Source organism: Solanum verrucosum, unplaced genomic scaffold (assembly GCF_900185275.1).
Source record: "Solanum verrucosum unplaced genomic scaffold, falcon-dt-bn FXZP01000086.1, whole genome shotgun sequence".
NCBI classification, from domain to species: Eukaryota; Viridiplantae; Streptophyta; class Magnoliopsida; order Solanales; family Solanaceae; genus Solanum; species Solanum verrucosum.
Window position 1 is genome coordinate 1,527,821 of NW_026020100.1, and position 14,161 is coordinate 1,541,981.

The 14,161-nt window shown below is 35.1% G+C and overlaps 1 protein-coding gene and 1 pseudogene across 1 annotated transcript in view; both read right to left on the reverse strand.

The window, feature by feature from the left end:
• LOC125824897 (disease resistance protein Roq1-like) overlaps positions 1 to 8,507 on the reverse strand; it is a 153,664-nt gene extending 145,157 nt beyond the window's left edge. Inside the window, exons 1-3 of the mRNA XM_049504238.1 lie at positions 8,181 to 8,507; positions 7,767 to 7,983; positions 5,723 to 5,939 (exon numbers count right to left, since the gene is read on the reverse strand). Of these exons, the coding sequence (XP_049360195.1) occupies positions 5,723 to 5,939; positions 7,767 to 7,983; positions 8,181 to 8,265 (519 nt within the window). The 5' untranslated portion in view covers positions 8,266 to 8,507. The remainder of the gene's footprint in view (positions 1 to 5,722; positions 5,940 to 7,766; positions 7,984 to 8,180) is intronic.
• A 733-nt stretch (positions 8,508 to 9,240) lies between these two features.
• Positions 9,241 to 10,216, reverse strand: LOC125824973 (disease resistance protein Roq1-like; annotated as a pseudogene).
• Between the last annotated feature and the right edge of the window lie 3,945 nt (positions 10,217 to 14,161).

Here is a 14,161-nt window from a genome sequence, read left to right on the forward strand (position 1 = left end):
AGGTTGAAGCTTTCAAGAGATTCCATTTGAATACTACTTGGTAAAGACTTGAGATTTTTGCATTTTTCCAGATTCAAGAAGATAAGCTTTTTGAGATTTCCAATGGATGGATGAATTTCAACCAAACTTTCACAACTTTTTAGTATAATCTTCCGGAGGTTTGGAGTCTCACAAAAATTGGGTGTTCGGAGTAAACTTCTTGAAAAACTTAGATTGAGGATTGTCAACTTGTCAAATGCCTGTTCATAAAAAGAGAACAAATAAAAATATCAGCTTTAACTGTCATTTCTTTTCTTTAAATTAAATATGATTCTTTTCTGAAGGAGATGAACAATACCTTTGGTCCCTTGAAGATTTCAACAAGAGAACTACAAGTCATAATGAGCCCAACTAGATTTCCCGGATCAAAATCTTCTGGTAAAGATACAAAAGTGTAGTATGACCAATCAAGCCATTTCAAGTTACTGGGGAGATACTCAATAGGGTCACAAATAGGGTCATGATGTCGGGCCTCCTCCCCTTTGACAATGAGTAACCTTAGACAAGGCATGTTTCTGAATTCTTTGCTCCACTTGCATATATGACGGTCTGAGCCAATTGGTGCCATAATGCCTTTAATTGACTCTGTCCTCTGGAAAAGAAATTAAAGTAACTTTGTTAAACAGAACATACTTCCAAACATAGAACCTATTCTCCTTAATATACAAATCTTAATCTATATCATTTTTTGTTGGAATTAATAGGGTGTACTGAGGTTAGGATAATACTGGTAGTATAAGATTTATATGGATTTGCATTATGAGTTCATCCAAATTAATTGAGAACTTCAAATATTCTTATTTCCACTTCCTTTTCATTATGACCCGATAAGAAATCCATTCTCCAATCAATATAAGGTTTGATTTGACATGTGTTACATTAGGAGGTCTTTCCCTATCAACCAAAAAAGCTAAAATTTGAACTTATCAAAGAATAATTTTGCATTACTTTTTAAAAATAAAGCTCTTTATAAATCTAGAAGTTTATATATCATGTTCTTAAATAATAGTTCTGCATAAATTTATTCTGTAAGGGGTCGTTTGGTTGGGAACAAGTTATCCCATAATTACCGTGGGATAACTTATCCCACCATGTATATGGAATAACTTATCTCATTACTATGATATAAATGGTGGATAAATCATCCCAAACAACACACCAAAATTTTATCTCGGGGCTATTTATTTTTATCCCTCACACACCAAACAACCCCTAAGAGGGAGAAAATTTTGTGACAAACTATTGAACAAGACAAAGATTACTATAAGCTAGTACCAAATTGTCATCAATAAAAGTACTTTCAATGGAAGAAAGAAAAAGAACAACAATAAAAAGAAACACAACAAATTATTTAGAATGTAAATATATAATAAAATCACTTTATGAGGAAGAGGAGGAGAAAAAGAACATGGTATGTTCAGCACAAGCCCTCATGTGGGTACTTTGGAGGGAAGGACTAGGAGAACTTTTGAAGAGAAAGAACATGAGTTCGTACAGTTTAGTGCTTGCCTTCATTTTTGCTTGATTTTAAGAGCACCCACAAAGTTCTAGTTGGAATAGATGATTGGGTGTCATGGCAGAGAACCATTTTATTGCAGCCCATTTAAATTTGCCCAGTGATGGATGAATTGATGAGGTAAATCCAAGGTGAGGTGTCATGGTGTATGTTATTTAGAGATGACATAGTTCTGATTGACAAGACTGTCGGAGGAGTTAATGCTAAGTTGGAGGTTTGGAGACAAACCTTGGAGTATAAAAGGGTTTAGGTTAATTAGGACCAACACGAAATACCTAAGTGCATGTTCAGTGACGTAACACACGAGGCAGGCGTGAAAGTGAGGATTGATACCCAGGTTATCCAAAAGAAAGAAAGTTGCAATTATCTTGAATTTATTATCCGAAGGGGGAGATTGACGAATGATCTCACACATCATATTGGTGCAAGGTGGATGACATGGAGGCTAGCTTCTGGAGTATAAGAAAGTGCCTCCAATACTTAAAGACAAGTTCTACAGTGGTGGTTAGACCGACTATGTTATATGGAGTGGAAATGTTGGTCGGTCAATACCTCTCATATTCAGAAGATAAAAGTTGTGAAAATAAGGATGTTGAGATGCATGTGTGGGCATAACAGGAGAGATAAGATTAGATATAATGATATGCGAGACAAGGTAGGAGTGGCATTGATCAAGGACAAGATGCAGGAAGTCAGGTTGTGATGGTTTGGGTATGTGAAGAGGAGATGCACGGATGCTCCAATGCAGAAGCGGGAGAGGTTGGTTATGAATGGTTTCAGGAGAGGTAGAGGTAGGCCGAGGAAGTAATGGGAAGAGGTGATTAGACAATATATGACACAACTTTAGTTGACCAAGGATACGACCTAAGATAAGTGGTTATGGAGGACACACATTAGGGTAGAAGGTAAGTTAGGTAATTGAGTGTTATCTCACTTATCCTTCCATACTAGTAGTCGTAGTACTATTCTTGTTGTTTCTTGTTATTCGATCTCTGTTTCTATTAAATGTTTCTTGTGCTTGAATTATCGTACTATTTTGTTGTAGTTATTTTTCATTGCTAAAAATGGTTTGACAAGCTTTCTTTACTATTTTGTCATGACTTCTTCACTTTCGTTTTTTTCCGAAACTGATTTGAAATTCTTATCGGAAGCAACCTCTCTACCTACCAAGGTAGGGGTAAGGTCTACTTATTCTAGAAGTTCATATATCATGTTCTTAAATGATATATCTTACTATAAACCAAAACCAAATCGTCATCAGTAAAAGTACTTTCAAGGGGGGAAAGCAAAAGAAGTAACAACACTAAAAAAAATACACAACAAGTTATTAAGAATGTAAACAAATATATAATAAAATCATTACATGAGGAAGAGGAGTGGAGAGAAGAACATGGCATGTTCTGCTCTAGCCCTCATATGGGTACTTTGGAGGGAAAGGACCAAGAGAACTTTTGAAGAGAGAAAACATGATTTTGTATGGTTTAAGTCTTGCCTTTATTTTTTCTTGATTTTAAGAGCATCCACAATGTTCTTGTAGGAATAGTTGATTGGGTGTCATTGGTAGAGAACCATTTTTGTGCAACCCATTTTTATTTGCCTGGTGATGGATGAATTGACGTGGTAAATTCAAGGGGAGGTGTCATGGTGTATGCTATTTATAGATGACATAGTTTTGACTGACGAGACTGGCGGCGGAGTTAAAGCGAAGTTGGGGGTTTGGAGACAAACCTTGGAGTCTAAATGGGTTCAGGTTGAGTAGGACCAAGACAAAATACTTAACTGCAAGTTCTACGTAACACACGAGGTTGGCGTGGAAGCAAGGCTTGATACCCAAGCCATCCAAAAGAAAGGATTCAATTATCTTTAGTCTATTATCCAAAGTAATGAGAAGATAACGATGATCTCACACATCATATTATTGCAGGGTGGATGAAATGGAGGCTCGCTTCTGGGGTCTTGTATGATAAGAAAGTGCCATCAAAACTTAAAAGGCAATTTCTACAGAGTAGTGGTTAGGCCGACTATGTTGTATGGAGCGGAATGTTGGTTGATCAAGAACTAGAAAGTGTAATCAAAACTTAAAGGCAATTTCTACAAAGTAGTGGTTACGTAGTGGTTAGGCCGACTATGTTGTATGGAACGGAATGTTGGCTGATCAAGAACTATCACTTTCAAAAGATGAAAATTGTGAAAATGAGGATGTTAAAATAGATGTGTAGGCATACTAGGAGAGATAAAATTAGAAATGATGATATGTGGACAAGGTAGGAGTGGCCTCGATAGCGGATAAGATGCAGAAAGCGAGGTTGTGATGGTTTGGGCATGTGAAGTGGAGATGCTCTAGTGCAGAATTCGGAGAGGTTGCTTATAGATGGTTTCAGGAGAGGTAGAGGTAGGCCAAGAAGTATTGGGGAGAGGTGATTAGATAGACCACGACACAACTTCAGTTGACCAAGGATATGACCTTAGATAGGTGGTTATAGAAGACATAGATTAGGGCAGAAGATTAGTAGGTAGCTGAGTGTTATCTCGCTTATGCTTCCATACTAGTTGTCGTAGTACAACTCTTGTTGTTTCTTGTTATTCAATCTTTGTTACTATTAAATGTTTCTTGTACTTCAATCATCGTATTATTTTGTTTTAGTTACTTTTCCTTGTTAAGAATGCTCTAACATGCCTTTTTTAATGTTTTGTCATGATTTCTTCACTCTTGCTTTTTTCCCAAACTGCTTTGAGATGCTTTTACTTGAGTCGACGGTCTATTGGAAACAACATCTCTACCTCCCAAGGTGGGCAAAGGTCTACTTACACTCTACACTCCTTGGATCCCACTTGTGGGACTACAGTAGGTATGTTGTTGTAAAAGTCCATCATAAGGACAAATAAGACCTATGAATAAATAGAAGTTAGCACACTCATTTTCTATTCGACTATAATTGTTTAAGATGATAAAATCTAATATTGCACAATCATAATTAAAGAAAGAACACTAGTAAATGGATATTGAGTAAGCTACTCCAGTTAAAATCTGTAGATGGCACATCCAGTAATCTATGAACTAATCTTCCTAATTGGTGGCTACATGAGACATCCTTGTGTGTGAAGTAATATGGAAGAACAAATTCGAACATACAAGGCTATATTTGTTACCAAGATATTACATAATTTAATAAAGATACTATCCCATGAGAAGCAGTTTAGATTGAGAAAAATGTACTAGATCTGAAGTTTTAATCCCACTGAAGCCACATAATGAAAGAGAGAGAACGGAAATCTCCAGCATAGAGGAATTCTTACCTGATCTGCAGAAAAAACAGTTTTTATATCTTGTTCATGCCATAGTCTACTGTGCTTCCATGGCTTGTCATGGTCCACATTACGTGCCACTTGCTGACCCATTTGTTCTATCAAATCATGCATCTCAACCATTCCTTCTGAAATATATAAAAGAGATTTTTGGATGAGGACATCAATTCCAATCTCTGATCGGAAGCCTAAACTGTTCAGTACTGTTATCACATCATCTTTCTTTCTTCCTCTAAAGAAGCATGCAATATCAAGAAATGCATTCTTCTCTTCATGGTTCAATCCATCTAGACTTAAACTGAGCTGCTTAACAATTTCATCATGCCCAGTATCTTTCAGTCTATCTATTGCACTTCTCCACTTAGTTACGCCTCGTTGGTAGAGAAAAGAGCCGAAGACCTTAAGAGCTAAGGGTAGGCCTTTAGCATAATCTACAATAGACTTGGAGAGTTCCAAAAATTCTTTATCAGGAGTCGGTTTATGAAAAGCGTGCCAACTAAAAACTTCAATAGCATCATCTTTAGCCAATACAGGAACAGAATATAACTTGTCATGACTACGTAGTAAATCTTGGTTTCTAGTTGTTGTAATGATTATACTGCCACCACCAAACCAGTCATGATTTCCAACTAAATATTTCAATTGGTCTTCATCATCGACATCATCAAAAACAATTAAAACTTTCCAGTGGCAAAGCCTTCTTTTTATCATGTCGGCCCCTTCATAAAAACATGCTATATTCATTGATTTTTCTTTTAAGAGTTTTGAAAGAAGCGTCTTTTGCAAGTGCATCAGCCCATGTTTCTTTGATTCTTCTCTAACATTCGCAAGAAAACAAGACCTTTGAAATTGATGAGAAACCTTGTCAAAATATTTTCTTGCAACAGTTGTCTTCCCAACGCCTCCGATCCCCCATATTCCAATAAAGAAAACATCACCTGATGGAAACTTCAATAATGATTCTACTTCACCCATACGAGATTCCATTCCCACTAGATATTTTTCAGTTGCTGAAACGGTGTGGTGCATATTTTGGAAGTTATCATTTATAATCTTCTCAATAGATTCTGCTTCATTCCTGCATTCAGTAAAAATAAAATAATAAAAATGGACATTTTAAACACAAGAAATGTTAAAGTAGCCAAAAGCAGTCCATATTCCATCTATTGCTTCTCTGGGATTAATCTAATATGAGTGAGGGAACAGGGTCTTCAAATTCACAAGAAATCTCGTTTGAAGTTCCTCTTTCAATAGTTGCCTTCTCTATGCAATCCATTTCCATTATAACATCCACATGAACACTTTCATTTACATTGTCAGCAAAAATCATGCTTCTTCCAAACAAGATTCAATTGCCACTAGATTTTTGTCAGTGTCAGATACTATGGTACCCAATCATCGTAATAAGTTCTCATTTTCTTTATAAGTAAGAAGGATTGAATTCAGATAAATGCTCATGAATTGAAAAATAATCCCTTTTATTACGTACAATCAAAATATTTTCTGTGGGCTATAAATTGTGCCTACTACTGTACCAGTACAAACCAGGATTGCCTGATATAGTAATTGATCATATGACATTTGATAGTAGACAGTTTTTTTTTTTAGAAAAAGAAGCTCAAGGTGAAGTTCAATAAAAAGGAAATATAATAATTAAAAATATCAAAACCCAATTTTCCTCTCTCCCCCAGCTTCTTCTTCTGCTCCAGGCACTCCATGAGGTCAGTCACCCTATCCTCCCTTCTTTTCCACAATTTCACCTCTTAATAGTACATAAAGTTCAATACAAAATGCACACTTCATTGGTCTCCCAGCAAGTCCCATAGCAAAAACATCAAACAAACCACATCCAATGAATGCCATTTTAGCAATTAAGGGTAAATTAGGAAATTTGATCTTGTAGCATCTGGACATGGGGCAATAAATACACCTACGTGCTCAAAAGCAATTGAATGGCATGTGTGCTGCCAGGTCATATAAAGGGGTTCAAAAGACACACTTATGCCAACAAAAGGTGTCTATGGTCACTAAAATAACTGAAGTGTCTACATGACCATCGCTGACAAGTTTAAGGGGTTATCTATGTAAGACAAAAGAGTATATATTGTTGACCATGCAATATTAATTACTCCTGTCAATGAGTTATGGTATTGCAATCTATGTTTTACTACTCTATTAGCAGCTCACAACTTTGGACCCAGAGAAGAAAGCATTAAATTTCACTGGAAGTAATTTTACTTGATTACTCTCACAGTCAAGTACATGGATGTTGACTGATTTAAACAGAGTACACATTTCATGAGCCTAATGGCATGCAAAACACAAGATTGAAGTTTTTCACTCAAAACTAAAATATACAAGCATACTGTAACCAAAATTATGTCATGTTAACATGATTCTGTTTCTCTCTTGAATTCCACCCCTACCCCTCCACCCATCCCCGATAAAAAATCTGTTAATGTGTTCATCTTAAGTGTATTTTAGCCCAAAAGCCTGTATTGCACATCCAATCGAATGGTACTTTCAGAAGGTAATTTGATCTTTTAAAGTAGAATAGAGAGACTTTCTTAAAATAAGTAAAAGAAGAAGAGGGGTCTTGAAATACTCTCAATTAGAGTCCGAGTTTTTGGTTACTTATCAGAAATTATATAATAAACTGACCCCTGGTGTTTTCATGATGTTCTCTTTAGATAAAGTAGCAAATTTGTTGAATTCTTGGGCAAAGGCATCCGTAACAAGAATTTTACCAAAAAGTAGAGAACTTACAAAAGTTCACATGCAATTCTTAAAAGCATGTTTATTTCAAAGACTACGGAAACCATTGGAACTTTGCATGGCATTTCCCAAAAAACGAAAAGATGTCTCAATGATTAAGTGAAAACTCAAGAGATCTTTTACTACTCACCCATTAGCAGTTTTACGAACATCCAGTCCTGCTATTCCAGCAGCTCTATGTAGAGCGTCCTTCCACCTCTGCACCTTCTCCAAATTATCCTTGTGATTTGTCTCATCTTTTTTCCGGAGAGCAATATCGGCCTCGTGTTTACTTGCCAACTTCTCAAAATTAGCCTTGAAATCTTCCCTGTGTTTTTCCAACGCTTTAGCAAAGCTGCTGCTCTCAGCTTCACAGAGGGCTTAAAATGTTAATTTCAGGTATGTATGTATGTATTAGCTATAGAAGAGAAAATACCAAAATAATGATTAGAAAAGTTATCTTGAAAGAGAATTTAAGTTTGATAAGTTAAATAAGTCGGAACAATAAATAATATTATTAGTGAGTCGGGAGTGTAACTTTCAATGAATATTTCTGATTACTTACTTTTCATGCGTATATCTGATGGTTCGACGTTATAGAAGACAGGATATGCTTTCTGTTCCTTCTTGTCAACACACTCCATGATCATTTTGAGTTCCTCCAAGCACCAGGTGGATGAAGCATAGTCCTTGGAGAAGATAATAATGGCAGTTCTTGATTCCTCAATGGCTTTCGAGAGTTCTGTTGAAATGATCTTTCCTCTTTCAAGTTTTACATCATCTTTGAATACATTGATTCCTATGTCTTGGAGACGTTTAAAAAGATGGGCAACAAAGTTATTGCGGGTGTCTTCTCCTCTGAAACTCAAAAAGGCATCATATTTCCACTTTTGATTCGCTTTATTTTTTGGAGCCACAGAAAATGTATGGGTTCTGGCAATCTGCAAATATACAAGCAAGAGTAGGTAAAGACTTGGGAGTAGAGCCCAGAAGCAAAAAGAATGATAAAGAAGAAAAGGGACTCTCAAGGAGGGTTGACTGAAAACAATTATCTATACATTAACAGAAAGACAGAAGAGGCTCGCATGTCAAATCTGCCAAACAAAGTAGAAGACAACATCATTAACTATGTTAATAATTTTGGGGTCGGCTATATGAATCCTCAAATCTATTCCGTTTAATTTGTACTAGTTTCATTTCAATACTCAATAATTTTGATACAAGACTAATTAGGGAGTTCTCTAACACAAGGGGGTCTCTATATTTTCTTAAAAACCGTAAGGTGGGTCTGTACATTTTTCTACTTACATACAAATCTCTGAACAAACTAAAAATACTCCTAGCATATACCGTATTTATTGTAAGTGTATCAGCACGACTAAACCTTAGCCTAACTAGTTCGTATAACCTATTCAAATCGACATCTACTTTTTTTAAGGCAAAATAATGCACAAGAGGAAAAAAGAATGTCAGCAGAATTCTCAACCATTAGAGGACCACACACCTGATATGCAGAAACAGTGTTCATATCTTTTTCATGCCATAGTCTACTGCAATTCCATGGCTTGCCCTGCTCAGCATCACGTGCCATTTGCTGACCCATTTGTGCTATCGGATCGTGCATCTCAATCATTCCTTCTGAGATATATAAAAATGATCTTTCGAGGACATCTATTTCATTAACTAACTTGAAGCCAAGTTTATTCAATACTGTAATCACATCTTTTTTCTTTTTTCCTCTAAAGAAGCATGCAATATGAAGAAATATATTCTTGTATTCGGCACCCAATGCATCTACACTTATGATAAGTAACTTATCAATTTTCTCATCTCCGAAATCTTGGAGTCTATATAATGCACTTATCTGCTCTTTTGTACTTTGTTTGTTGAGAAAAGAACCCAAGATCTCCAGAGTTAAGGGTAAGCCTTTAGCATAATCTACTACACAACACGAGAGCTCTTCAAAGTCTTTAACTGGAGCTCCTTGTTCAAAGGCGTGCCAACTAAAAAGTTCTAAAGCCTCATTGTTGGTCAGTTCTGGGACACGATAAAACCCATCATGCTTGCCAAGTAAATCAAAACTTCTAGTTGTTGTAATGACCCTACTGCCATCACCAAACAATTACGCTTCCCAGTTAAATGTTCCAATTGGTGATTGTCATCCATATCATCAAGAATAATTAGAACTTTCCTGGAACGAAGCATTTGGCTTATAAATTCGTCGCCTCTAGCAAAATTTGCTAAACCAACAGAATGTTTCTTCAGAATCTGGGAAAGAAGCTTCTGTTGCAAATGGTGTAGGCCTCCCGGTCCATGCTTTTCTAAGACTCTCCTAACATTTGGAAGAAAACAAGACTCTTCAAATTGACAAGAGATCTCATTAAAAAGTGCTCTGGCAACAGTTGTCTTCCCTACACCAGCCATCCCCCATATCCCTATAGAATGAACACTGCCAGATTCAACTTTCAACAATGATTTTACTTCCTCTACACGAGATCTGATTCCCACAGGATATTTTGGAATGTTCATAACCTGAGAAGCCTTATCAACAATTTCCTCAATACATTTTTCAGCGTTCCTGTGTCCAATAGAACATATCATATCAATAAAATATTTGAAATGTGATAATTGATGAAAGCGGAAAGCATTACCACGTCCTGAAAAATGTGACATTAAAATTTCTTTAGTTTGCAAGAAACAACACCTCAAATTGACAACGGACTTGTCAATTTGTTTAGCTGGAAATTGGAATAGTTATCTGCTCTATGCCACCAGTGCGCACATCCTCACCAAACAAACACAGGTAAACTACATTACAAAGAATAATTGCAGAGCTAAGTTGCTCGGTGTCAAATCCTTCTAAAATACACTATTTTCGGAGGATTCGACACACAGCCATTGATATTTTTGAAGAGTTTAAGCAATATAGTTACAAAGTATAGGGAGTTTAGCTGCAGCTAAATAAAAATCATCCAGGCAAAGCTCGTACAATATTTATATAGGTTGAGTGATTCTTGGATGGTTGACTGTACAATATATTTATATAAACACACAACTGAAAAGGGTTAAATATACTACATACTATTGAATATAGTTTAAATATACCTTAGTTATACTTTCGAGATAAATATATCCCTTCCGTTATACTTTTGGCACATATTTGCCTTTATAACTAACAAAGGGACAGGTGGACAGCCAGGATTAAAAAAAACCATCCAATTTTAATCATATTCATTTATAAGATAACCCGACCTGCCCGAATCAACTTTACCATCCAATTAATATCATCCGACCCAATTTAAACTTCAACCATAAAAAACCTAAATAATTTTATTTGTGTTACTTTAATTTATAAGGATCAAAATGTTTATCATCTCCATTTAGGTTTACCAACTGAAAACATTTTTAAAGAACTTTCCATGGTGCAGTTTCTACCTTGTCACTAAATAAAATATAATTCATCGTCACTAACTTCTTCATAAGCTTATGTAAGGGCAATTGGCATAGATGGTAGCGGCTCTTTCCAAGAAGGTTAGAGGAGTAAGAGGACTTGAATTTGGTGGCATTGGCTTCAACTCATCCATAATTTTGTGCTCTCCCTAATGTCTCTGTTAATGTTTAATTTCCTTGTTAGTATGTTTCAAAAATAATGATCCATTTCCTTTTTTGGTAACACTTTAACTTTAACTTTTCACGTGACATGTTTAAGGCCACAAGATTAAAGGGTATTTTGGTATATTTGATGTAACTTTAATTTAGAATTACAAGATTAAAAAAATCTTCTTTCTTTTCTTAAACTCTGTTCCAAGTCAAACTAGATCATTTTTTTTAAACGGAGAGAGTACTAATTTTGTTTGCAAAATGGATTATATTTACAGGTCCTCTCATTTATTATCTTTGAAGTTTAAATTGGGTTAGTTACTATTAATTGGATTTGGGAAAATTAATTTGGGTAGGGCAGAAAACCTTACAATTGGGTATGATTTAAATTAGATGGGTTTCTGTAATCCTAGTCGTCCACGTTCCTCTGTTAGTTATAAGGGTAAATATGTGTCAAAAGTATAATGGGAGGGATATGTTTAGCTCGAAAGTATAACCGAGGTATATTTAAACTATTTCTAATAGTATAGCGGTATATTTGACCCTTGTCCAAACATAGAAAAAGTGTTTATTTTTATAACCGAGAAATCCGACTGTCCCGTCCTTTGGATCAATAAAAAAAAGTGCTTTTAAGTGCATTTATTTAGATTAAAAATTTGCACTTATTTGATTTGAATAGGTCTGTGACTCAAAATTGAGGATATTTTAAGATATTTCTTCTACTTTAAATTAAAAGGTTAAATTACCACCTCTTGACACCACTCCGCCGGACATTGAGACTTAATCCATGCAAAGTGATTTTTGGATGGTTGTTATGTTTCATAATGTATTGTATTGTATTTATTGTTTCAATGAATATATTATTTGGATAGATTGTATTGTTTTTCATGTTACATAATGTCACACAATCATTATTTGAATGATAAATCTATAAGAAAAGTAGGGAACACGGTAGAGCTACTATAAAAAGGTAAGATAAAAGATGAAATATGATTATTAAATAATAAATAAAGACAAATGACAAAAAATATTAAAATAACGATACGGTACAATAGAATTTACGGTTCCAAGGTTGTCCAAACTCCTTTCAAGAGTGGATTTAGGCCCAAATAAACTCATGAACTTCCATAAAATTAGATACTTTGTATAGGGAAAACTACTTGGCTGAGTACTTTTAATAAATAATTACTGATTTTAGAGATATTTTTTATTTATTAACATTTATAATAATACATAGCAATATTATGTTAAATATGCATTATGTATTAAAAGTGAATTATGCATATAATATATAGGCATAATATATAAACATGACCCTTAAGTTGGCGTTAGTTGGCAACTATGACCCTTAACTTTGGATGTGCACAAGTAAGCACTTAAACTTGTATAAAATTGAACAAATAGACATATTCGTCATACATGGCACCCTACATGGAAATTTTGTGTCCTACATGGCGTCTTACATATATTATGTCATATAGGACACGTGTGTCTACTTGTTCAATTTTATACAAGTTTAAGTGTTTACTTATGCACACTCAAAGTTGGAGGGTATAGTTGTCCGTTGAAGTCAAATTAAGGGTCATATTTATGTATTATGCCTAATATATATGTATTATAAGTGTTTTAACATATATTATACTTGTTTGATAAGAAATTGACACAATATATTGTAAGTGTATTAAAATATGTGATAAATATATTATTCATTAGTAAAACTTGTATTATATGTGTTTTATAACTTATTCTCTATAATATGTATTAAAATTGTATTATAAGTGTTTAAATGAAAAAAAAAATTATTGCTACAAATGGTAAATATTTTCTTACTATATCAAAGATGACATGATGTTAGCTATCAAAGAGTTTTTTCAATCTGGAAAACTCTACAGACCAGTTAACTGCACTGTGATCACGTTGGTCCCAAAAAATTCCAGTCCTGTGAATATAAAAGAGTATAGACCCATAGCTTGCTGCACCATCATTTACAAAATCATTGCTAAAGTCCTAGCTTCTAGGATGCAGAAAGTTATGGCACGTATTATTAGTGAAGCTCAATCAGGATTCATTCCAGGGAGAAAGATTGTTGATAACATTATCCTTGCAACTGAGCTGGTTAAAGCATACTCTAGGCAACACATTTCTCCACGATGTATGCTAAAAATTGATCTACAAAAGGCTTATGATTCTGTGGAGTGGTCCTATTTAGAACAGGTACTGGAGAACCTATGTTTTCCTCAGAAATTCATTAAATGGATCCTAGAATGTGTGCATACTGTGAATTATACAATCATGGTAAATGGAGAGACCACACCCCCCCCCCCCTTTAATGCTGCAAAAGGGCTTAGACTAGGAGACCCCATCTCTCCATACTTATTTGCTATATCTATGGAATACCTTAGTAGATGTCTTGCTGAAGCAAGAGAATTTGAGGGGTTCAAGATTCATCCTAAGTGTGGCAGATTGAATATAACTCATTTATGTTTTGCAGATGATCTGGGACTGCAGGCAAACATGAATAAATGCTCCATATATTTTGGTGGTGTCCCTGATCAGGTAAAACTGAACATACTCCAACAGAGTGGATTTGGATGTGGTGAGTTTCCTTTCAAGTATCTTGGTGTTCCTCTATCGACCAAGAAACTGACTATTATGCAGTGGTCACCACTAGTGAATAAAATTATTGCTAGAATCTCCTCCTGGACTGCTAAGAAACTCTCATATGCAGGAAGAATGCAATTGGTTCAATCTGTACTATTTGGTATTCAAGCCTACTGGTCTCAGCTCTTTATCATTCCTGCAAAAGTGCTTAAGCTTATTGAATCATATTGTAGAAGTTTCACTTGGTCAGGATCTAATACTATTAACAAGAGAGCATTGATAGCATGGGAAAAGGTGCAGCCTACCTAAATCAGTTGGAGGCATGAACCTCATTAACATCAGATT